This window comes from Channa argus, chromosome 19 (genome assembly GCF_033026475.1).
Source record: "Channa argus isolate prfri chromosome 19, Channa argus male v1.0, whole genome shotgun sequence".
NCBI lineage: Eukaryota > Metazoa > Chordata > Actinopteri > Anabantiformes > Channidae > Channa > Channa argus.
The window spans coordinates 17,291,103-17,317,683 of record NC_090215.1 but is presented as its reverse complement, the minus strand read 5'-3'; the positions used below and the strand labels follow the sequence as shown (position 1 = coordinate 17,317,683).

The window sequence follows — 26,581 nt, the reverse complement described above, 5'->3', positions numbered from 1 at the left end:
AGAGCAGACATTGGCATAGACATTCACAGTGTGATGAAATTGATTTTCATCATGTTCGTGTCCCCTATTGGCAAAACAAAGCCATCAAAAATGCTTTTCTCTCGTTGCAGGCAACCGTTTTTCTCTCACAAGAGCATGTTCCCCAGCCTAAATCTGACCACAACGTGAAGCTTGTTGCTGTGTTACCCCCATAAGAAGCCCACTACAGCTGACAGCGGTCTACAAATACACAATCATCTGTTTCACCTAAACTCACAGTACAGTATAGTATAGTAAGTCTTAACTCCAAAACTGTTTGGACCTTCATACAAATTTGGTTTATATCAAAATAGCTGGTGTTAAAATGTTCCTCAGACAACTGTCTGAACCAAAGATCAAAAATTAGGTGGAACTTTAAAGGGCGACTTCACCAATTTTCAACTTGCTTTCAATGGCTTTAGTTTTGTGTGTAAATGTACATGAATGCTTTTACGCTTCCCCCTGACTTTCCTATGTTAAAATATTTCCCCGTTTCTAGCTGAAATACTCCCCCAGATGACACCACCCACCACTTTTTATCATTGGGAGTTCAGATGATGTCATTTGGGGGAGCTCTGGAAATGCAGGTTGACCATGATTACAAACTCCAAAGTATGAGCAACAAGATGACACAATCTGAATTGAAGGCTGCTCAGAGTGATGTCATCTGGAGGGATTTTTCAGCTGGAAGCACATATATTAATGTTTATTATAGTGCATTTTAATGTTCATGTACTACCCAAACTGGAACCGAAAGAACCAAGTTCAAAATTGGTGAGGGCATCCTTTGAGAGGTGGTCTTGGTCAGGATCAAGCTAAACTAGGTCTGGTTTGTGTCTGGCGTGAAAACATATTAATTAAGTTGGTTTGGACCTTTGGACTAATGACAGGAAGTAGAGACTAATCATAAAACAAAAATTGAGCTGCATAAGCCCAGGGGAAGCGGAGATCCAATGTTTGCATGACAATTAGCATTAAATTTGAAATCAAAGTTCTTTAGTACACTTTCAAAATTGTAATTTGAAACCAAAAAAGGGCACGAACCATGTTTTTGACTTCCAGATGTGAAAATGCCCTAAGTTGACATAAACGTAAGCCTCATTAAAGGTCGACTCAGAGCAAGAAGGTTCGGGGTTCTAACACGCCTCTTGGTTAACGGGCGACTCTCCGTGCGAAGGAGCACGATCTTTAAAGCAGACGTGAAATGTAAATGGAATAAGTAGGAGCACCCTGAGAAGTGAGATGCCGTCAGCTTTACAAAGTCTTTTCCACTCATAACGGAATCGGAATTGCTGCTAAATTTAAGATTTTATCAGCCTCGTGCAACTCAAGGGGTCAGTGACAACTGATAATAAATGTCTGATAAAAACCGAACGGCTTTCTTCCCTTAGATCTAAGATTACCCGAGGGCGTAGTTTTTCTTTCTGCTTCTCTGGAAAGATAGCAAATGACTGAGCTGCGAAGGACCTGCATTTTATTCATTTAAGCAGGGTTAGAGGCTATAATTCAGTGGCAATTGACAGCATGCTGAGGATTACTGACATTACGTACACCTAAGTGCAAACCCTGGTGCTGTGGATTTTTAATCTCTAAATTGGTAAAGACGAACGCTGTGAAACTGCCACTTAGAATCCTTCAGTATCTCTGCTGTTGGATAATGCAAATGAATTATACATTTTGTCAAAGTGACTGTTGAAGGGGGCTGTGTTTTTAGTATCATTTCCATTCTCACACTTTACGGAATAACAGAAATCTTAACTTGCCTTACATGCATATTCCATCAGGTTATGAACTGCAGCACTTTTATGGATTGAATAGATGATGAAAACACGCTTAAAAATGACTGGAGGACAGACTTTCTGCAGTAATTAGCACCCTGTATGGAATGTCAATTCCAGCAAAGTGCCGCCGTACCACATTTTCATATCAGCAGAACAATAGCCAAATCAAAAGCCCCAATCATGCTTCCCGTGGTGTTTGATGTTTCGAACAAAGTCGGATGCTCATTTGCTGGAACGCTCTGAAATTAGGGCTGCGTGCTCATTTACCAGAATGAGAAGCACATTAGTGGAGCATTTGATTCAATTTCTGTCGCCAGTTAACAAAGGGGACACATAAACAAGATGGCACCACAATTAATAACCAATATTATTTTTTCCCCCCCAAAGTCACTTTGTCTGTTTTAATCTGTGTGTGTTTTTCTTTGTGCAAAGCCACATACTGAGCTTCTGCATCTCCATAGAAACCAGACTGCCGCTGGGCGTTTGGTGAGTGCCCAGCAAATGTCATGATGAAAGTCAGTTTTTCAGGCACGGGCGCTAACCACCACTGAGGAGACGTGTAATGGCTGCCAATATTTTAAGCGTGCGGGAGCTTGACACCGTCGCCTCTGACCAATTCCACCCAGACTTTTTTTTTTTTTTTTTTTTTTTTTTTAAATCGCTGGAGGAAGTAAGAGCCAGCAGCCCAGGATGGAGCAGACAACATGACTGTCAGACAGATGACAGGGACGCGTGCTTTTCAACTTGAGAAAGATGATATTGCAGCAGGCTGCCTATTTGCACGCTCCCATCACCATAATGTGATGAGCTGTCACATTAAAATCCTCAAGTTGGTCAATTTGGAGAGCCATCAGTATTCCCCAGCAGTGAGAATTATTGCCACCATAACAGTAACACTAAAGGTTCGAGGCCATAAATGTCAGCAGGAACACTGGTTGGAAGACGGCGCCAAGTTTTGAGAAGCAAGCTCATTCCTCTAGGCCTGTTCCAGGCCGAGCAGCCAGATGCCAAGATTTGGCCGCAGCCTTTGGCCCCCTACAGGCTGAGGGGCTCTATGTGCTGCCTCATCAGGCTCATTGGACAATTTGCGTCACTAAGGGAAGCGAGGAGAAATTTGTGGTCCGTTTGGGTCTATATTTAAGGGGGAGGGAAAAAAAACTCACAACTACGCAGCATGATGAGTTTAACAACCTATACCAGACATTTAAGGAGAGATACCACAGCTTAAATAAGACAAAGCTAATGAGATTCCAAGCTCACCTCAGCTGTGTGTATCACTTTGAGCTGTCACACTTCTCCGACACTGGCACAAACAACCCCTGGCAGCATGTCCAATGAAGCTGGAGCACCAGCTTCTCCTAATTCGCATCCGAGTCTACAGGCAATTACCTGCTTATCGTTCGTGACTAGCACTCGCTCTTCTGAATGTTTGTCACTGACGTGGAGGTAGCGCCGAGACGACAGCGGGACCCGAGGGGGGCCGACAGTGAACCTGGCAATGCTCAACGTTTCAATTAGAGGCTCGGCGGAACGTGGCGGCTCGCGATTGCTCCACGGCTCTGGGCCCCTAATTACAGCGGGTCGATAAGGCCAGAAAACACAACTCGAACGGTCTGAGGCGAGGCGCAGATAAACACGCAAACCAAGCAGAGCATACAAAAGACATCAACTCACGTGCTGAGCCACACATGCCGTACAAACGGGTGCACACACAGATGTGCACAGGCCCTGATCCGCACCCCAAAAGTCTGTGCAATGATTAATGTGGTCACCCACTACTTTGGCTCTGCATACAAAATGCACCTGCACCTCCACAGACACTTAACATTTTCTAGTTAAAAAATATATAGTAGTTTATCCCTTTAAAAAATAAAAAACCCAACAACATTCTGACAGAAATTATTCAGAATGCATTTAGTTTATTTGCCTCCGTATAAAACTATGCTTTTCATCTAAAAGTAAGAGAGAGTGGAAAGACGGCCTTAGTTTAAAATTCTTGTCGAGTTGCTTTATTTATGGAAATATGAGCACCCAGGTTGATATAGAGAAGAAATTTGTTTAATGGGATCTATATGCATATTCTGTGTGGACTCCAATAGCTTAGAGACACAATTATAATACAACAAAAGGAAGAAAAGCTTTTTAAACAGCTGACAGAATAAAGATGCTGACCTTTTCCTAAACGAGGCGGTTTCACACACGGTTGGGAAACTCATCCTGAGGTGTTTTTACACACAAACACAAACACACACACACACACCTGATGTCTACACCGACTATTAGCGAGCTGGAGGTTTGTCATGACATTTAGTTTGACCCTTGCGCCAAACACTGAATATTTATTGCTGTATTAAAATACCCCTCTCCCTCACGTTATAAGCCATTTCAGCAAAGAACATTTAAAGCACGACAACAATCAAGACAAATCGCTGTGGTGGCTGCCTGGTAATCCCACCTCTAATCTCCATTTCAGACCCCAACATCACGGCTCAATTGTTCATAATTGCTCTTAAGATGAACTATGGCACAAACATTAGGGGCATTCAATTCTCCTCTAAATCCATCTTCCATTCCCCAGTATCAGTCAAGGGCACTCGGCGAACAGGAGGAATTGGCCTGTGATCTATTTACATTCCAAAAGTGAATCATCTCAGCACTCTTTGCTTTTTCCAAACCAATTTCGCCTGCGAAAATGTGAGCACAGACGTTAGAAATAACAAACAAAAAATGACCAAATATGATTAAGAGCTTATGAGGAGGTCGACAAAAGTAAGAAATGAAAAGTTGTTTGTCTGCCCACAACTACAAAAAAAGAAATAAAAAAATCTAGTGTAAACAGAGGCACCACATGTCTGGACTTGCTATAAATAAATATTTAGTTTTTTTGTGAAAATTCTTTATTCACAACTCATTTATAATAATTATTATTAATTAAAAACTTTTTTTTTTTTTTTTTTTTTTTTAACAGGTTTAACTCAACCTAATTCCTTCCCTCATGTGATAAAAAAAAGCTACAGGTTATTTAAAATGTTAAGATATTTATTTAAAGAAACAGCCAATATGTCTAATGGGTTTTTAATTTTCCTATAACTTATTATTTCGACTGTCTCCAATTTAAGTGATAGGATTGTGATTTTGTGCCACAGTTAATTATACATTTCTTGGTTATACTTTGGTATCAGTACTTTTGTTCAGACTTGTTTTGTGCCTGATCATTTTATAAACAATTTGTTATTGAAAAAAAAAAAACAATTGCAGGAAAAGTCTCGTAACCACACAGAGCGCACACACAATTTCTTCCGCATACATTCAGCCTATGCTTTGCTAATTTGACTTTGCGTATTATGCTAAGCCTTTAACTTTAGTGAAGTTAAAGCACCAATACAGCGAACGTGGCCTCGTTAGCGCTGAACATTGCTATAGTTCAGCACTTGGTTATAGCCCAGCAGAGAGGAGCAGACTGTTGACTCGATGGGAAAATGTGTCGTCATTGTGCGTCTTATTTGCAAGCGGAGGGGAAAAAAAACAAAACGCAAGCAGAAAACTAAGCGCTAATCACACGCATCACCTTCAAATTCACCCATGTACGGTGGGTCCAACCCATCAGACATGAGGTGGAGGTCAGCACCCAGCTCATCCCCCTTCACCACCATGTCGTACTCCTCCTATCTCCTCGCGGATACTGGACTCTCAGGTGCCACTGGGCATGTTTCAATAGCTGCCTCGCACTGCTGAGGATAGTGGCACTAAACACACAGTAGGTGAAGCCGTCACTGCATCACCTACACAGTGGGTGTTTTTGTACTGTACGTCTTTCTCGGCCTACATTTCCCTGACAAGCACTGCAACATTAAAGGCCCCAGCAGGTGGATCTCTCACAGCCCAACGTGGCTATAAAGGTTGCCTCCATTCTAACAGAATGAGGGAGCAAGCTTAAGCCAGCTAGAGGCTCAGCTGCCCACATCCAGTCAGGAACATCATCTATAGACCAGAGCCTCTGATTTTGGTTCGGCATTCATGGACTTCATGGACCACATCTTTTGAAGCATGCAGCCCCTGAACTTATTTTTTTAATCACATTTTGAGATTTTCTAGTCTTTCCCCCCCCCCTCAGGATTCTGTGTGGCTACGATACTGTAGTGACACACTTTGCAGAAGTGAGGCCCCACATGTTTACCCTGCGGTCCTCTCATCTAATATGTGGTTTTGCCTTACTGCACAGCTGCTTTTCCTGCAAGCTAATGTTGCGAACAGCCAGACAACATTAATTTTTTAGAGCCCTCATTAATTGCGCGGGGTCTGTGCTTAGAAGTCCAGAACCATGTGGATGATTTTAGACATGTCATTTCTCTCTAACCCTAAAGCGAACTTTGTCTGCCCTTACAGCCCCATTTAGCATGATCACTGTCATAATCTGTTATTTGTCATTAGTGGCATCTGTCAAATGCGACTTGTTTTAAATATTGGGAAAGCAGTGCACTGCATACTAAACAGCAATTTCACATGTTTCCGGCAGCTGCTTTATTTCTAAGGCGTGTACATGTCAAAATATACCCCATTACGTCGTTCTGGATAGCAGTTTTATTCTCACTACTATAAATGGGAACCTTGTGAGAAGAGACAGGGCAAACAAACTTGTGCGAATGTGATAACAGTTGATGACCTAACACAGCGACAGCTACTGATTCACCACAGAATGAGTCTCTGTAAACATCACAGTGAGGTGTAGTTGTGTGATTTCAAATTAAATGTGTGTATTGCCAAGAAAACAATACACAACAATAGTGTGTCAACCCGAGTTGAAAAAAAAAAAGAAAGAGAAAAACGCCAGAACCTGGCAAGAGAACAACAGATTCTAATTATGCAGAGAATATACAGAGCAGTACAAACTCATACATATGAAAAACTTCCTCTTGGGAGGCGAATGAGGTTTGTATTTTTTGCACTTTACATTTTCTTCATTTTGCTTACACTCCTATACAGACTTTCTTACAGTGATGGAGATGGTGGTGGTCCAGGCTCTTGATTTAAAGTCTGAATTCAGAGTGAGACCATAACAACACACAGTCCCCAGGTTTTCTTCGTTAATTAACACTTTAGCTGCTTTAACACAGCTACAACAACCTACACAACTTCATGCTATGCAGCCATGGGTTGAGGATCTGTGACTGGGTCCAATTACTTCTTTCAAACGAAATTGTGGCCCTTAAATTAATTGTGAAGAGATTAACTTTATTTTGTAAATACATTGATCAAATAAAATAAGTATGATTTTGTTAATAAGTGGCGTGAACAGGCTTCAGCACCCTCAGTAAACACACTAGCTAGTCACTATACAGTAGCTCCCCATGCTGGTTTGTGAAATTGTGCCATTTTTATGACACACACACACACACACACACACACACACACAAAAAGGAAACAATGAACCACTGAAACGCTGTCACTGCTGCAATGCTGTAAAGAACATTGTGCTGGTGAGTTTGTGCAAACACAAAAGCCAAAGCAGGTGCTGTGCAGATGATTCCTCTGCCCCACTGTGTTTTGTGTGCAAGTTGCTACTTTAATTAACATCTGTGTAATCACTTATCACTTCAGCTATTCATCAGCAGCCCACTGAGGCAGCAGCTCCACCACAGCGATGTGAACCAAACAAAAACACAGCTGATTAAAACCGCGCTTGTTATCGCCGAGCAAAAGCAGCGCTCGGCCGCCGAGGTCAAACATCACCAATTCTACAAAGTTTAAACCTTTTAGCATCCAAAAGGAGCAAGCTCGCATCTGACTTTTCCCTGAGTCGATATTTGGTTTGACTTTCATGTGAGCATCCCTCCAGTTTTATGCTTGAATTTATCAGCTCACTGCAGACAGCCAGTTTAAAATAAACAACATTTTATCAATATCTGACAAGAGCGTGTCCTCAGAAACTTAAGATGAATATGACATTGAGTACTCAACGTCACTGGATGGATATCACAGCGAGAGAAACATACAGTATATAAATAAGCGGGAAATGAAAATCTATGCTGCTAGGCCTTCACTTGCATATAGAATGTTCAATAAACCTAATTCTATACGGTTCTTCACTGTTTACTTGGTGAGTACGACCAAGTGCATCCTCTGGTATTTAAAATGGTTTGGCTACAGACTAAGACCAAAGCCATGACGCTCTCACCCATTGTCTGCGATTCACTTCCTTCTCTGATGCCCATACTCTTTAAAACGGCTATAAGCTTTGAATCCCTTTCAAAGTCCTTTACTTGCTCTGCCAGAATGAGCCGCCTGAGAAAAAAAAATGGTTTCTCCCTTTCACACGCATCTTCCACCCGGGCTTGCCGAGTTTGTGAGTCACAGAGAAGGTGAAAAAGCATGTGAAAGGCCGATGATTGGGCTGGATGGCGGGGTCGGCCCTGCTGAAGCCTTCCCCATTAAAGGCTGGGTGCTGTGATCCTGCTCCTGAAGCTACGCTGGGCTCCACATGGCTGTGGGAATTAACTAAGGAATCTAAACGTGATAAATCCCAATTCTGCATGTAATGCGACATCATTACACTGCAACACACAACACTACACCAGCTGGTTTATGAAATGACGGATGCCAAAACAAAGAGGACAGAGCCACTGATTCAGAATGTTTTCTTTGGAAAGAAGTCTCTTACTGCTGTTCCATCTCTTGGTAAAGACGTGTGAAACAAACTGAAGAATTAGATTCAAGCAAGTACTTTTACAGCTTCCCAATCACCGCACTCTGTGCTGCAGCACGGACTTTGTAATTACCCAGTAATGAGTGTGATTTTGATGAAGGAAAACTGCTGGTCCAGCTCTAAATTAGTCCAAAGTGTCTCGCCTCTGTAAGTGCATTACTGCCCCTACCCCGACTTGACCTTTCGCACTGTAAGAACCTCTACCTTGTTGCAGTAATGAGGGTTAGTGGCGTGACTCTCTGTGGACTGCAGCTAGCTGATTACTGGAGAGCTGTTGTTGCTGTTGTTATCTCTGGTGAGCTGCCCTCTATCTCCGTCCTCTGTCCCTGCACCATAAGCCCTGCTAGCAGACCATCAATCACGAGGCCACAACAGGACCTCACGTAATCACAGTGGCTGTGCATATTTGTGTGTGTGTGTGTGTGTGTGTGTGTGTGTGTGTGTGTGTGTGTGTGTGTGTGCATGCCTACATTTAGCATTTAGCAGTTTTAATGTGTGTTTGCGCCTGTGTGCAAGCATGCATGTCTTTCTGACACAGCTGTTTTTACAGCCCAATATGCTCGGATCAATTTTTCACTTTGCTGGAACTTCACACTTCAGGAAAAACCCACCGAGAGTCACCAGTTACTATTTACTGGTGTTTCAGCGTCACCAGGTCTCACGCTACTGCAATGCAATGACAGAAATGTGTCAATACCTCAAGCAGCCTTAGGCTAATAAACCAAAATTGTAAAACAGGAAGTAATGTTCGGATTTCCACTTAGGTTTGGAAAGTTTCAATTGATTAGTCATTTGACCGAAAAATGCATCAGTTACCAAATCTATTAAATTACTGTTTTGAAGAAAAACATAAAAGCTAGCATTTCAAATGTCATGTCATCTTCTTTCACTGGTTTTGCATGCATGTTGAAAATCGAGAGGTTCTGTGGGGAAAAGGTACAACCCAACCCAGTGAAAATCAATCACAGATGATTTCAGAGTCCATTAGATGCTTCTGTTGATGCTTATGCCAGCACATGTAGAATAAGCAGGGTGTGACGGGCAGACCCACGAATGCCTCAGAGGGTGTGACAGTCTGCAGCTAAATCACAGCAGGGGAAGATTGTCTGCTTGGCAGGATAAAACCAAGCGTCACCTTCACCTTTTCTGTCATCTTTAGACAGGTGCAGCGCACAGGTGGAGGCTGGCAGCGACAGATGCCGCGTAAAGTCACCGTGTGTGTTGACAGGCTGGCTCCAAAGAAAGACGAACAAACTATGATGCTATGATTCAGAAACTTGTATGTGGCAGGCGGAACATGCAACATGTTACGGAACTTGCAAGTGATTATTTTGGTTTGGTCTGGTTATGAGCAGAGAAGATTAGTAGTTTTATTCTTTTATGAAAAATGTCCCATTTTTTGATCCAGTGGACAAACTTTGGAAGCTTGTCAGTGTGATCCTTGCAAAAAATTGAATTACTGTTTAAATGCACTGCAACTGAACAAAATGGAAAACAAGTCCCTGTTTTGTTGAAATGCTAAAATTACAATAAACATAACACTAAACCCCATTGTTCACTCTGGGTCAATGCTATGAACTGAGCACTACACAGGGTCTGAATGCAGGTTGCAAAGAAAACGGATCAGAGCCCCCCTGCACCATGTCAGTCTGCTTCCGAATGAGCAGCTTTTCTACTGACAGACTAGTTAAAGACTAAGACTAGTTGTTATTAGCCGCAGAAAGACGCGCGGATTTCAATGCATAACTGTTGATATGAACATCGTACTTTTCCAGGCCTTTGTATGTCAAAGCTGGGCTCATTGGGCTGATTCGCATCCTGCTGCAAGGTGAAGAGCGCAGGATTGGGACGGGAAACGCAAACTGCTCGATGTCTCTCCCCGTGCGTAAAGTCGCCGAATAATGACTCCTACATAAGTAGGCTGAGGATCACAGTCCTGACGGGGTCTGTAGAAACCCTCCATCGTGATCACGTCAAATTGGCTGCCAGTGCGAACCCCTGTGAATGTAGATGGCCAATTATTTCAGCCATTACATGCGCTCAGGAAAAAGTCCCCGCAACGCTGCACGCAAATCCTCAAAAGTGTTGGCCATTCATTCAAGGCAAGGCGACACGGGTGAATGTACCTATTAATAAGCGAGGGCAGGAGGAGTGGGAGAAAAGCTCATCGGTACCTGATCTTGCTGTTGAGCCGCTTTCGACGGTGCACTGCCTTCCTTCGCCGTGGTCATGATTCCCTACAGCCGAGGGGAGAAACAGTTGTTGTCCCCGACAGGAGGAAGGAAAATGCAAACACACACACACACACACACACACAAAAAAAAAATACACCGCTGCTGCAGCAGCAGGAGCAGCAGCAGAGAACCGCCAGGCACCACAAAAAGAAGAAGAAGAAGAAGAAGAGCGTCTATTCACGGCGCCCACAGGCTGCGTTTGCAGCGGCAAAGGTGTGAAATAACAAGTGGTGAAAGGACGCGCTGCTTAGGATGAGATGAGGAGGAGGAGGAGGAGGAGGAGAGGGCAGAGGAAGGAAGAGAGAGAGAGAGAGAGAGAGAAGCAGAGTATCTCTTCTTTACACGCTTGATGCTGGGGCTCTATGAGCCATTCAATGCTCCGCAAGCGCGCGTGTGCGTGAGGGCGCACACGCACGCAAGACAGGGGCTACGGGGTGTGTGAGGGGATGTCGATTCAACATGCACAGTTAAATTATCTACTGAATAAATGATCAACCGAGCATGTGGAATCTAAGCTCGTGAAGTATTTATATGCCACCAGAAGGACGTTGTAACACCATTCAGTCACATACAGTATCATTTCAACACATTGATTAGTTATTTATGGGAATTCCAAATTAAAGCGCCATAGCGTTAATTTAAGTTACATTTCTACCAATATTCCAGCAGCATGTGAAGATACCAAGAGGAAATAATGCTCTGCAGCACACATGCAGAAACGATAGCACACAAACACCAAGTGGCTTGAGTCAATGGAACCGAATTAAATTCACACTTAAAGGAGCAGCAGATATACTAGAGTCAAAAGTCAGAGTATTTGAAATAGAGTTATGAAGCAGCTGCATTCAAGAGGAATTTGTTGTTTTTTGTTTTTTGTAATAAAGTTCAGTCGGTCTGAGAGTTTTAACTACATCTTCAAGACAGAAAAAGAGTTAAACCCAAAAAATCAGCCACAGCAGTCGGCCAAAAAGGGGCCTCTCACGTTGAAGAGCCAAACTTCTTTTCACCGGCTTGTTCAAAATAATTGCATGTGCATGGAGTGTTGGACAATCCCTGTTAAACACTGCCACGAAATGATTTACTTTGAGTTGCTCTGAGATATACTTAATTTTAATTAATACCTTAGTCTCCGCGTTGACTCTTTATGTTGCACATTTGCGACTGAATGTACTCCACAGTTAATTAAAATCAGGTGGCACCTGGGTGAAGTCAATTACCTTGGAATTCCAAATGAATGTGTTCAGTGTTGCTTCATGCACGAGGGGGCAGAAAAAGGCTCGTGCTTTCAAAACGTGGAAAGAAAAAGTCCACTGTCAGATGCACGTGGATGAAATATAATTGTCACCTTGTGGCAAATACTTTGACTCAACCCGCTCGATTTGTCGTTTCTCAACGTTTGCATGAAAAGTGTGTCACTATAACAATAGTGTTAGCTTGCTTCATTTTATTCTTGATAAAAAAAAAAAAAATAAGAGAGAAGACATTTGGAGCTTCACTCAAGGTTGATTTTACACATGGGATGCAAATCTCAGCATTGCTGCTCGCTATGGCATGAAGCTGTGATAGAAAGCTCACCCCATCTTTATGGATCAACTTCCATTTGAAACCACCGCCAGTTGCACTAATTTGTAACTGAACATGTCCATAAACACCGATCAGGTATAACATTAAGTACACACGTGCAAGTCCACCCTGGATAGGGGAGTTGTACTTGCATTGTAAGAAGAGGTGGTTCTAATGTTTTGGCCCCCTCATCAATTCTGAATGTGGCCAAAACATTCAAATAAAGCACTTCAGTACGACTCCACTAACCACTTTGACTTTCAATTATAAACACATGGTAAAATTATCCGGGGCGGCTGTAGCTGGTTGGTCAGTTAGTAAAGGCTATGAACCACAGGGTCAGTGGTTCAATCCCCGGCTGTATGTCAAAGTGTGTCTTGGGCAAGACAATAAACCCCCAACAGCCCATTCCCATCCCCAGCTGTGCAATGCCGGTGGAAATTGGGGAGGGTTGCGTCAGGAAGGGCATCCGGCTTCCTTTGTATTTCATAAACTATTTTATTGACATCAGATGACACAAAAGGATGAAACCAGAGTTGCACTGGTTCATTTCTAGGTTGTATTTGTGGATAAAGTAAAACAGGTCCACAGTATGTGACTGATATACAGAATAAAATGTCAAAGTATAAAAAAAAAAAAAAAACCTCTTCTTGATTCTGGCCAAACAAAGCCACCCAGTGTTCACAGCACCGGCCACTTGTGGCTGGAAACTACATTAACAACCCTCTCCAACAAATTCAGCCTGTGTTTACCATCAAGTGGATGATGTATGAAAGCGAAACAGCTCCTCAACAGCCAATCAATCAGCTCCAAACTAATGATGGCCACTCTGGGCCGAAGTCTTATTGGCTGATGACGGATGCTATGTGGCTGGACTGCGGCAGTTGAGAGCACAATAACCACCTCATTGTGGCTGTGTTACGGAGCCAGTGTACAAACCTCATGACTCTGATGTTGACAAATGGACAAGAGACACAGTGATGAATGCTCAGCAGGGGGAGACTCTGTTTAAGTACAAACTCCTGGAATGTCAGCCACTAACCGAGTGACAGTGCCAACCTGCAGAAACAAATGGAGCCATCTACTCACTTGTGCCTCATCATTTCACTGCCAGTGCCAAACTAGCAGCCAAACAGATGAACTGGAAACGCTGCCGTCTAATTAAACTGTCACTCCAGTCCACGCATGACACGACCTAAACTCTATATTCTGATGTACTATTTTGTCATTGATTATTACGCCTTAATTACCGTCAACAACATATTCTGAGTGATATAAAAATTATATATATTTTAAAAAAATAGGCTCCATATGCTAAATGGAGAAAAAAAAAATGGGAGAAATGGAAATTGACAATCGGAAGAGTCGCAAAAGCAGAAGCATGGCCAAACGAAATGATAATCCTCTAATCATGCAGATTGAGAGCACGGGACAGAATGGAAAGGCTGTATGCTCTGAAAGCCACTAAAAATAGTTGACTTTGTTTTCTGTTACTTTGATTTAATGGATGCACAAAGTACGTTCAAGGCTTTTAGTTTAAATAAAGCAGACTTACTTACTATGATTGCTCTGGCTGCATTACTTCTTAATTGAGATATTACAGAAATAAGGCGGGTGTGAGAGGAAAATCTGCTGTGCTTTGGATTAAGGCTCTTGCCGAAACTCTAGTATTGTGCACCAGTCATAAAAAGACCTGTGTGATGCACGATTATTTAAAAAAAAAAAAAAAAAAGCCTATTGTCTATTTTTTTTAGTATCTGCATCCCATATATAAATATGCTTCATTTTTCTCCCAAGTTTATGCATGCTCACATCCACATCCATAAAATATGTCCCAACACACACATTTAGGGAGAAAATGAAGCCTAACCAAAAAAAGAAAAAAGAAAAATAAAAGGGGTTTTTAAGTTATAGCCAGCTCCACTGTCTCAGAACACATTCTGTCACTACATATGGCAAAAGCCATCTATCAGTGTTACATTAATTCCTATATCAAACCCTTCAATGCAAGCAAACCTCTAGTGCGTAGAGTAGCCAGGGGAAGAAGTATAATGGCTTGTTTCAAAAACAAAAGTTGTTCAGCACTTTAACACCCCATGACTTGTTTTGATTAAAGGAACATCCATTTCCCTGTGGGATGCAGCGTTATTTCCTAGTACAACATTTTTTTTTTGATATGGCCAAATCTCGTGTAGTGTACGATGGAAGAAGCCCCGAATATGCTCCCAAAGTTTGCCCCCATGAGAAGCCAAGAATGGATAAATGATTGTTCTGGCAGTGACAACAGAGCAACGACCAACGGGTCTGGGAGTCGCACTCTGAGCCCCCGCATCCCGGCAGGTGGTGTGTTGTAGGACTCTATGCCTCAATTTTCCCACTCTTATTTGTCTGACATATGATGGCAAGCACTGGGATATTGGGGGGGGGAGGGGGGGGGGAGGAAAAAAAAAAGTAATTGCTTTTCCATCTTTCCCCTCCTGCTCCCTGCAGATGCTCTATGTGCGGCCCTTACATAAATACAGCTCATCCCATCAGCCTGACAGAGAGGGGATGCATCAGGATGCGGTTTCTTTTCTTGCAGGAATACAGCACTTTATGCCAGGTGTGACTCATCAGCCTTCACACCACTCAGCTGTGAAATGTCAACAGAGCCAGATTCCCCCATGCCTGCATTTTAAGCACCAATATGATGAGCATGTCTGTAGCAGTGAATGACTTTTCTAGGTACTACATGAAACTATATAAAGCCACAGTCTTTAAATTAGAGAGCTACAATTTGACTCGTTTTTATTAATGACTTTTTCATGGTGTTCTCTCCTTTATTTTCAAAATGTTTATCTATATTCATGTTTGCATCAGAGCTTTCGATATTAGCAGTTTGTGCTCTATTAAATGCTTCTCTTCATGAGGTAATAAATGCTAATGACACTTGCTTATCTCATGTTGAGAGGACATCAAATTGTTGTCGAAGGGCCCGTTGTCATGACAACAAAAGGTTTGAGCCGTACATTAAATGGGGTGGGTTCACGATTGCTTTACAGTAAGTCAGGCTTGTGTTTTGCGCTGCATAATTTGCTCCAAAAACGGATCTTGCTGCAAACAGCTTTTTGAAAAGATCTTAAAACCCTTAAAAAAAAAATTAAAATAAAATAATGTCATGGAACAGATAAATGACACATATTCAAGCCCCAATTGTATTTTAAAAAGCGAAACAATCTTTCAGTCTTGCATGTTTTTCAGAGACGAGTGGCTGATCAGCACTGCGTCGCTCTTTTAGGAACTATTGAAACCCATTTCAGCAGCAGGCTAAAGGACTAAAGGACTAAAGGACTAAAGGACAGCCCCTGATACTGATCCACACCCCTGTGCAGGAATGGATTTCAGCAGCACTTAATGCACAGCATTTCAGCCCCACAGCCAGACATCCTTTCACTAAGAAGAGCACAATGAGCTTTTCCCATCTTTTCATAGGGTGCTGAGCACCGAAGCCACGCGGAAATGATCTTGAATGTACACCAAGGGTCAGATGACGTAAAATGGATACGGCAGAAAAGAATTCATTGTTACACCTCATTATGCTGTATACACACTTTCAACCGGTGAACAACGAATGTGCTAATATTATTATGCTTTTAATGGCTGTCTGCACTCCGCATCGCATTGCCAGGTTTTTATCGTAATCAGCAACACTCGAAACAGATTTGTTCAGCCAGAGTGTGTGTGAGCCGGGCCAGGACCACATGTTTTGTTAAATTAAAATAACTTAACAGACGCGGTTAAATACATGCAGTGCTCCAACGCTAAGAAGCATGTATTGGAAAATACTACATGAAAACACAATTTTCTCATAATTCATTGTGATTATTGCCCTTGTTATGATACCGCAGTGCAGCCTAGTGTTTTTCTTCCTATGGACCAACTTTGTTTAGGGAAGCAGAGAAATATCAGAAATGAGCAGCAACGTGAATATGCCAAGTAATTTTCTGTAGTGTCAAGAGGGAACAACATGCTCGCAAAGACATGCTAATAAAACAGTAGAAAAGTAGAGAAAAGACACAAGAAAGAACAACATAACCTTCGTGAATGAGCATCCTGCCCTGACTGACACATCAACAGTATTACAATATGTCTTCTTCTCCTCAGGTCAGAGAAGCTTAATTTAAAGATATTATATAAATATATAAATATTTCCATTATGGTGTCTTTTGATTTTTAATTTGTTCTGAAAACATCGTCACTTCTACGTAGGGCATTTGATCCCAAATGTATTTCTAGCGAGGAGGCTCTGAGCTGCACCGGTATAGTGGATCCCATCCTGTTGATCAGAAGGGGTCATAAGACTAATCTAAGGTGTCACAAGCTGACTACCTGGAAAGTGGTGGAGGAAGAATTTGTTTCTGCTGCTCTAATAACTTGTTTGTTTGTTTTTTCCTCCTTCTTCTTGATTTTCTCAACTCTTATAACTGGATAGTAATAAGTCTAAACTCTAATATTTTTAAGTCTTCAGGTTTGCAAGAGGTTTGGGAGCAACAGCTGTTCTTATCAGCCCACACACATGATTTGGTCTGTACATTTAGGTACATAAACTATATTTATAAAAAGGGTTAGGGTTAAAATAAAATTAGCTGTTGGTTTGAAACTTGAAAGCAACTGATGTCTTCACTTAAAGTCCTCCCCATGTGGACTTACTGTATTGTGATCTATTGATATTTCTTTATTTGTCCCTCGCTTTCATTTTTTGGTTATTTGATGGATAACAGAAAGCCTGCCGCACCCTGTTTCCCAGCAACAAGACACAAAAGGAATCATGGTTCAGCTCGATCTATAATGTGACCACCTGGTTTGACTGAACGAAATTCCTGTTCTTTGGACTGAACCATGGTCAGAGGCAACTCTGTTCAACAAGTTCAAAGCTCCGGACTAAACAAGGTGGGGGTGAAAACTCCCTTAAGTCACATCACCAACTGCCAGTCGTGTTTACTGCAGCCACTAGATGTCACCAAATGTATCAATGATTTTAAACCTACTGGCCTACTAGTACCTAGTAATCAGGAACTAATAAAATGCTGCTTATTAATTCGATGCATCCGTTTTATCAGTCCTGTGGCAGTGTGCTTCACTGAACCTTATTCGTTGAAGACTAAGGCTCCAAACTGTGCACTTCAGCAGCTTTGTTCTGCCTGAATGAGAAATAGAACTGTGACTCCAAATGGTGTAAACATCTCTTTTATTCCACAAGTGCATTAAGATAATGCCCAGTTTTTCCAAAGAGACTCATGGGCCTAATGGTTACGAGTGAGGACCTAAACCTCAGTGTGGCTCAAACAGATGAATAAATTCATAAAAGCAGCACATGCAAACTGAAAAAAGATGTCCCCCCCCTCCTCATTAGAACCTCGTGTATCGTCCACAACTGTACTGGTTGAGCTTGAGCTGCTGGGTGTGTCGCTGTCTCAGTCTCTAGACTGTGATAAATGACAAGTCAGGAGAACATTTGTCACAGTGGGCCACATGTCCTTTCATCACACGGGGTCTCTCCCTCTCTGTCTTCCCCCCCCACCCTCCCTCGCTCCCCCAGCCGGCTCTCATTCCTTCAACCTCCATGGTAGTTTTATTCCTCACAGGCAGGCTTTGTTGTGAATTTGTCACCGCCTGACCCTTTGTGCTGCGTTAGCCATGCCCTTGGGTTCGTAATAGGGCCAGCAGTGCATGGTGGTGGTGGTGAGATAGAAGCAGGAGCTCGCTGGGATGCTCTCTAACTGAGCCCGAAGAAGAATGAAGGGGTGATGCGGAGAGGCTTCTGACAGGTAGGACACCAAGTCCACAGGGGGGAAATTTGAATACGGAGACTTTATGGACATCCACCTGAGTGTTTGACGCATGTATAGCATGCAGCAGCAGCTGTACAGAGACGAATAAAACTACAATGGATCCCAAAGATGAAGTGGACTTGGCGATGCTCAGGGAGGGAAACACTATAATTGGATCTTGCTTTATAGGGCTCTGGTACCCATATTCTACCTGACATCTCCCTCAGAGTAGCACAGCTAACCAAAGCAGCTCTCACAGTGATGTACCGCATGCGTCTTGTTATTTCACTTCAAAACAATGCAGCCCCACAACAGGGCATCAGGACTCTCCGCATCCCGGAGAGTCAAAACAGATCTCTACCATTAAATTTAAAAGTCAATGACTTGGAGATTGAAGATGGGACAAATCAAGCTAGCTGATTTAAGAGGTAATTATAGGAGTGTTCGAGATACGTGGCTTATACCCGTAGAGTGTTCTTTTGTATGAGGATGAGGTGAGGATGATTTGAAATATTAAAAGGTGAGATTGCTAGCAGGAGGATACTTCCTTGAAGCAGGCAATAAAATAACTCATTAAAAACTTCTCGTCTCCTAAGACAGAAGATAAGCAACTGGGTTAGGAAGGCAAATTTTGACAAAGAGAAACCAAATAACCTCGACAGCAGAGATTTGTTATCGAGATCGGCCCCTTTATCAAGCTTTTCTGATTCAATGTCAAAGCCCCCCCATCATATTAGTAATGGCAGGGATTTTAATAACAGGGATTTTGCCTGAATGAAGTTGATTATTATGTGCAGATGGTAAAGAATGTGTGTGCGCAGGCATATTCAAAGTGATATATATATATTTTTTTTTTAATGGAGCACTCTGCACTCTGGATGACTGAAAAGCCCTCGCGCATAACGAAATGACCCTGAAATGATTGCTAGTTAAGACACACACACACACACACACACACGCTCCTGATGAAAACCAATTTGTGGTTCACTAAAGAAACAAAAATAAATAATGATATAATCACGATTACATTACGTTTAGACATCCATTTAAATCCTTTGCGGTTTGGAGGATGTCTGCATGTGTGTTTGATGTCTGCGTTTCTGTGAGCAGGCCTTTGTTTTGCCAAGATTATGAAGGTCTGCACAACTTGGTATCTGAAAACCATAAGCTCCCGCTGTACGTACCAATCAAAAGAGGAACAAATTCTAAGCACAAGTAATGGAAGTATTTTACAAACTCAAAGCACATTGTGGTGCCCAAGGATTTCTTCCACCTCTGTATATTGACTGGGAAGTGTCGATCATGTTCATTCCAATGCAAAGCCTGCTGTAAAACATCTGATGTGCAGTTTTATAAAAGAAAATAAATAAAAAGAGCAGTGCGAGTCTCTGAATGGGTAATTGGCCCCAAGCTGGTCAATTAGTGTCTAAACTGAGAATCCAATTTCTGGTCCATTTCTCCAGCCGCCACCCAAATTCCAAAGATTTCCCTTCCACTCAGTGAAAGCTGAGCACGACACTGAAGCAAAAAAAAAAGATGGGTCTTGTTAATCTTAAAGGTTCATGTCAATACTGTCTCCTGTAGTTTGCTGAATATTTGTGGCTTTGAAGGCAAATTTGTATTAAGTAAAACAGGGATTCATTTCTATTTCGACAATAATTATATGACAAATCAAAAGAAAAGATGGGAAATGGGCTCTGATAGTATCTCTACATTTTTCAAATAAGCAAAAGTCTAATGTCAAAAAGACAAAAAAAAAAAAAAAAGACATTTCAATATAATATTCAAATCGTGCATTCACAGCCAAACGTAAGGGTGAACACAGCTTTATTTCAGACGCTGGATAAGATCTGTGTGAAGTCATGTTTTCTTTGATGCTTAATTGCTGTGCGTTGCTCAGTATAATTAAACATAATGACCTGCTATATTTCCAGTGACAGACAACACATGGGAGGTAGGAAAGGAGACAGGAACTCTGACTGCCAGGAGTCTGCTCCCTGTCCTCCCCCCCTCCCTCTTCCAAGCAGCGATCCAGCTGCTTAGTTGCTCCGGGTAGTTGACTTAAACTTCCCTCATAAGGGAGACGAGTTGAGGGTGGGTTTCCAATCGGACAGGACAGAATCCACCCACCTAATTTACTTGAAATGGATTTGCATGTAAATGAAGGGTGAGTCTGTTAAAGCCACCTGCTGGGGCCACTTCACTGTTACCATTGTCTCAAAGGTAAATGTAGAAGAGTTTTTGAATAGGCAACAGTAGTTAGTCTTAGTCTTAGAAAGGAAAAACTGCGAGTGAAGATTTTAAGTGAGACTGTAAACAGCACAATGGTCAAAAGTATAGGGACACACCAACTATCCACAACTGGCGATTGTTTAACATTGGAAATCATTTGAAACCCGCGGGCATTCATCTGCTTCGGCCTCGATCCTTCTGGGAGGGGTCTCCCCGGGACTCCAATAACTGGCGGCAGAGATTTGGTCCCAACGAGCCACGTGAGGCCAAACACCGGTATTGGCTGATAAGGACCGATACAGCGTGGCTCACAGTTCAGCTTCACTTTATTACATAATGTTGAAGTGAGGGTTCTGTGCATTTTGGAGGGTCCCACCTACAGTATGTGTTCGTGGACTTTGTCTTTCCCAAACTGTTAGTTAGAAACACAAAGTTAGAAGAAAATTACCACCAAACTACTAATTACATGCTTAAGCATACAGAGGAGAGAAACTAAGGAAGGTTTAAGGAAGATCAGCATAAAAAGGTCATTTGAGATTTGTTTTCAAATGTAAAACAAAAGGGGAAACTAAGGAAAAATGCTGCTTATAGGAAAAGGTTTCCCTTTCGCATGGATTACTGATTGCTGTAATGTTTCCACTTGTCCAAACTGTCCATGACAGCTGCCGTCCTAATGCTATTTCATTGTGAGAGATGAGGGACAAAATCCAGTTGTTGTTCCTGCCAATAAAAAAATAAAAACATCCTTTATGAAAAGTTTCTCCAAAGGCAACAGGTGTCTTCACCTGCAGTTGTCAAATCAGATGCACTTGGTTTTATAGAAAATGTGTTGTTGCATGCATTTCGCAATTAAACCATCATAACTTCAGGGAAAATGCAGTCAGACTACTAAAACCTCATATTAGGCTCTTTTTCACCGAGTCCCCCACCTCTGATCTTAGAATTATATTAGGGAGACAGTCTTGACAAGATGAATGATTACAATGAGCCAGAAATCTTTATTGTTGATATGGACAACTGAATATTGTATGAAGATATAAGTAAAATGATGTGTGTGTGTGGTGCTGGCTGTAAGTAAGGATCCAAAGAACAGAGTGAAAATGTGCCTCCTCGCTGTGCGTCTGGGCCGTTGACAAAATGACACAGCTCAGTTCACACATCACAGTCTGGCAGGTCTGAGCTTTTGAAAGGGGGGGGGGGGGGGGGTTCAAATAAATTCTTATTTGAAACTAAAATGACAAGTTTAGCTGCATTTAGATGGCTCTGCACGCCATCTGCTGAGAATGACAGCTTGGAAATACCAATGCACAGCACATGTCAGTGAGCAAGGTGTGCTTTTTGTGGGGGGGGGGGGGGGCAGATAGTGCACTAAGGCTTTCAAATCAAAGGGAAATAAAACCAGCACACGGTCGGCTGATCGAAATGTCAATGACGACCTGTGAGACTGCTACTTCCTGCTGAGCAGAAATACAAGCTGTTGGCGTGAAGACACAGGCATCTGGGGAAGACAGACAAGCCTTCAGAAACAGTAAAGGCTTCTCGTTGATAATCGCAAATAATAGCTAGAGGGGAGATGGAAGAAAAAAAAAAGTTTTTGCTCTACTTGTGCTTTATTTATCACACGAAGGGTTCAGATTTGATGCTGCTGTGCTTTCATTAAATCATGCTCATGTCCCACTATTGCTTTCGCGTCTCAGCAAAGCGGTTTGGTCTCCAAACAACGAGAGGAATATGAACTTCTGCGCGTATCCGGTTTTAGCATCCGTTCCTGCAGTGGAATTAATGTTCAAATAAATCCTGATTTAGTGCTTCGCATGATGCTTCACCCCATCTTGCAAATCCAAAGAGTGGGCCGCTAGACGGAAATAAGCTGATTGTTTGCTACGGAGAGACATGAGCTAAAAAGGAGCACCTCGTTTGGTTCAGAGAAATATGTATTAATAGTTTACTAAATAGGTCTCCATAGGACAGCATTTCTTCTTGGAAAGTAAAAAAAAAAAAATGGACAATATTAATATGCGAAGTGATCACAAAGAGGCACAGAAGCACTAAAAACATGGGCGGATACCAAACATAGAAGACAAAATGACTAAATACTAACGTTTGGGAACCAAGTCGTACAAATCTACTCATCAAATCGGACCATACACTTAACAATTTCAACCTGTAAGACGGAACAGTGTCTTGCAGTCTCCTAGTATGGACAAATGATTGGTAAACAGCATTGTGCTTCACTTTAACAAGGTGTGGGCAAACAAACTAAAGGCACTTTTACCAAACCCAAGGCTTAAATCTGCGCTGCGTATTTGAAAACACTCCAAATAATGCAAACGTGTCATCTCCGTGCAGCCCATCCACATGCATTTTTAAATCAAGTGCCATCTTCTCCGTGTTTGGGTGCAGAGGAGCACCGCGTAATACTGCAGGTGACAGTAAAAGAATACATACTTTTGCCATTTAAAGTAATTCTCAAACCATTTTGCAATCAAAGAAACCCCAACACAGCTCCAAGAGTCCCCAACCCTGCTGAAAACAAATGAGGACAAAAGATCTACAAATGTCTGTGACTTTCCTTTCAGATATCTGCGACCATGAGCCCACTCTGTCATAATTAATCCATGTGAAATGTAGCATCCATTTATATCACAGTGGGGGGAAAAAAAAAAAAAAAGCTTTCATTGTTCTCACCAACTCCTCCCTCTAAGGTCGGCTGGAAATACTTCTTGCCCTAACGACGACAATGAATCATTGATGCACAGCGATCAATAGGGAAAAATTCATTAGGCAACCGTGTCAAGAACAAAAAAAAAAAAAGCCAGGTGCAGATTTGAGACGGAATAATTTGCCAGATTTTCGGGGTTAATTCAGGGACGCCACCGAGACAGGAAGTACCCCACTCGCTCCCTTAACTCTTTCCATCAAATAGATGCAAAGCTACAGAGAGAGAGCGATAATTAGTAGCCACTGGTGCCAAAGAGAGAGAGCGAGCGAGCGCCTAATGGTGTTGTTGGGAAGCCTGGGGCAAGTCGTACATATTATAACTTTGATGCTCGGGCTGCAGCTGTGCTACAGGATCAGATTGTAAATAGATTTCTAGAGTAAACAGCAGTATTGGATTAGCCCTCAGCTGACAACTCCGTGCATGCAGTAATCCGCATACAGAAGAGGTAAAAATACTTCCAAATGCACCTTCAACAGCGTGACCACATATGAACTCGTGTGTTAAACAGAAGACAAAAAATAGCACCTGTCTCCATCAAATGGCTGACGTGTTGAGACGGCGTGATCAACACGGAAGAGAGCGGCAAAATCTGTGTTGTTCGTTTTTCAACAATGAACCGCTGCGTAGCTGCTATCAATGGCAGGTACCCCACCCCCCCTTTTCCTCCCTCTGCCAGTTTGATTTGGCCCAGCTGAGGTCACCGTCTTATCACCTCTCAGCAGTTTCATCAACAGGCCTTTAGCGCTGTTGGCCCCCACTAATTCCACTGTTATCTGCTGAAGCACAGTCAGCAGTCAGGACCTTACAGCTTTACTACACACACGCACACACGGGGGGGGGGTTTGCCTGCTATAGCAGTTTGCCAAGATATCAAGCAGACAAACTTGCTTGTTATTATTTCTTTTTTACATATTACGTTTGAAACCACAAGCCCTAAAAGGAGATTCCAGCCTGGTGGGACGATACTTCTACCTCTTGTTTTAGTGTGATCAAATTACGTTCTGCTACGTCGGCTCATGTTATCGCCTGATCATACTTTCAGTCCCAATGATGTGGAGGTTTGCACTCCTCCACTTTGTCCAAACAGGAGCTGTATGATCGTTTTAAATACATTGTATTGTTAAACTGCGAGACTTTTTTTCCCCCCGCCTCCCTTTTCTTTTGCTGAACTGATGTTTATTGATGTGTGTTTTGTTGTGTATTTTAATGCCTGCCTGCAAAGAACGTTCTCTTCAGGATGCTAAAGCCAAGAGTTGAGTGGAGTTGGTTTGAAACCCATGGACAAGCTGATGGTCTGTGTCAGCCTGTCCTCAAATCCTTCACGCCCACAGAGGTTGTTTTTTCCTCTTCGCTCATATGACCAACAGAACCATTTGTTGAAAGAGCACGGCGGCATGTGGGAGGCAGGCGTCTGTTGAAATTGGACTCTTTTGGCACCAAAATGGAAGATGATGTCTCATATAATGGCACCAAAATGGCAGCCGGTGTAATAATATTTTTCACCCTAAACAGGAAAAATGCTGGACTGTGAAAACCCAACATTTTAGACAGAGTTAGGCAAAGATGGTGAGGAGTTAGTAAAAATAAAAAAAAATAAAAAAATCAATACTTCTATGATGCCTTTTGATTGATGCTTTTTGCCGTCTCTCAGTTGGCCACAATCTGCCATGAACAGACACGAAAGAGCAAAGTCCAAACTCACGCCATCTTTAAGGATATTGGGAACAATAGAGTTGGACATTTTTAATAGATCATTCCATGAAATTACTCTAATTCTAGCCTTGATGTAATAACACTTTAGCAGAAGTTTTAGTCAGAGGCAGATGCACTTTGAAGCACCTCTCCCAAATTAGTCCAAAACAACACACACACACACACACACACACACACACTCCACTCCAGAGGACGCTGATATTTGATGACAGAGCTTTGACATCAACATGGGCAACATGGGGAACTTTGATTAAAAACCGCAGCCAGTTTTGTACAGATCGGGACAGGCAGGCAGTCTTGTTTACCCAGCTCTGCTAAAGTCCCTTTCAAAATGTTGTTCCCATTAAGCCACTGTGTATTCATTGTAAACTAGACCTTCTGGAGTGTTATTTTCTTGTCCCACAATATGTTCTCTTACTTCCTACAGCTTGTCTAATTTTCATAAAACAGAAGCCAGGGAACAGACAAATGTGCCATTAACACTGCAGAAAGATATCTAAACCATTATAACATAAATATTTAATTACAACATAAAAGGTCTCTCTCGTAAGTTGGCCTGGCCTTGCATACAAAAGAGGGGGTTGTGGTCACAGTGAGGCAGTACAGCACAGTGGATCAACCAATTTTAGATCAGCATTAAAACAATGTATTATTTGATGCTCATTAAATATTAACAATGCTGTTGCTAAATCTTTCCATCGACACCAATTACTGCTGTTCAGGTCCTCGAAATCTGTGCTAGCACAAAATGCCTAATGAGAACATAGCAGCAAGACGGGGAAATATTCATCAGTTTCTGATGTCCACATCTCGCTGTGTATGTCCTGAATGCACAATGGAACACGATATTACAATTACGAGAACATCTCACATCGCAGAAGCACATTTTTAAATGAACACGAAAAAAAAAAAAAATCAACATTGAATGATCAAGAGCAGTTAGCAGACAGAGAGAATGAAACTCACACTCATATCATGGCGTGTTCACAAGGGAAAAAAAAAAAAATCTAATTAGCACTTCAAGAAAAGGAAAAAAGAAAAGCACGAGAGCAGAAAAGCTCAAAGGAAACTTCTTTTTTTTTTTTTTACAACCTGCATCTTATTTATGCCTGCTTTGTCCATCATTCATATTGGTTATAATCCCATTAAACTCAACACTGCTTAGACTTTGGAACATGACAACTTACAAAACTATGTCACAATATCACCCGAACATCCTTTTTTAGAAGTAAAAAATAAGGTGAACATTACATTTCCTTTTTTTTAAAAAGTACCCCTCCAGGCTCATTGGTAACCAGGGCTTAGCTGAACTTTTAAGCATAGCTTTTTAATACACAACATAACTCCCCTCCCCCCACACACATTGCAAAGTCAAAATCTAGTAATAAGTAAAAAAGATCCTCATGAAAAAACCTTGAGCATGAGAATAAAATGGAATAAGACTAGATGAAGACACAAGGAGGCCTTTTCCTAAGGCTGTTAGATTCACAGATTCAGCAGCACAGTGATTAATCAATCGATTCCAGGCTCTTGAACTTTACGTTCCTCATCCAAATACAACACTAAACATTGGAGTTGTTTTATAACATTTGTTGTTTAATAAGCTGACTCTTATTATTTATGGTTCCTTAGATACAGTCAATGTGAACTTCGAGACTTTCAGTGCCGGACTTGCTCGGAGTCGAATCTGAATAAATTAAGACAAATCTTTCAAATTTGTTTCATTTCGAGTTATATTTTTCTGTACATACATGGGTACACTGCAAACATGAACCTTAAATAGCTAATTTAGCATATGAATAAGT

The 26,581-nt window shown here is 41.9% G+C and overlaps 1 protein-coding gene across 6 annotated transcripts in view; it reads right to left on the bottom strand.

The window, feature by feature from the left end:
- Positions 1-26,581, bottom strand: part of dpp6a (dipeptidyl-peptidase 6a) — a 171,183-nt gene that overhangs the window by 68,958 nt on the left and 75,644 nt on the right. Inside the window, exon 1 of one of the 6 annotated variants that reach the window (XM_067485861.1) lies at positions 10,677-10,974. The exons of the other annotated variants lie outside the window; for them this stretch is intronic. Coding sequence (XP_067341962.1) covers positions 10,677-10,733 — 57 coding nt within the window. The 5' untranslated portion in view covers positions 10,734-10,974. Of the gene's footprint in view, positions 1-10,676; positions 10,975-26,581 lie in introns of those variants that run through there. 6 annotated transcript variants of the gene reach the window in all.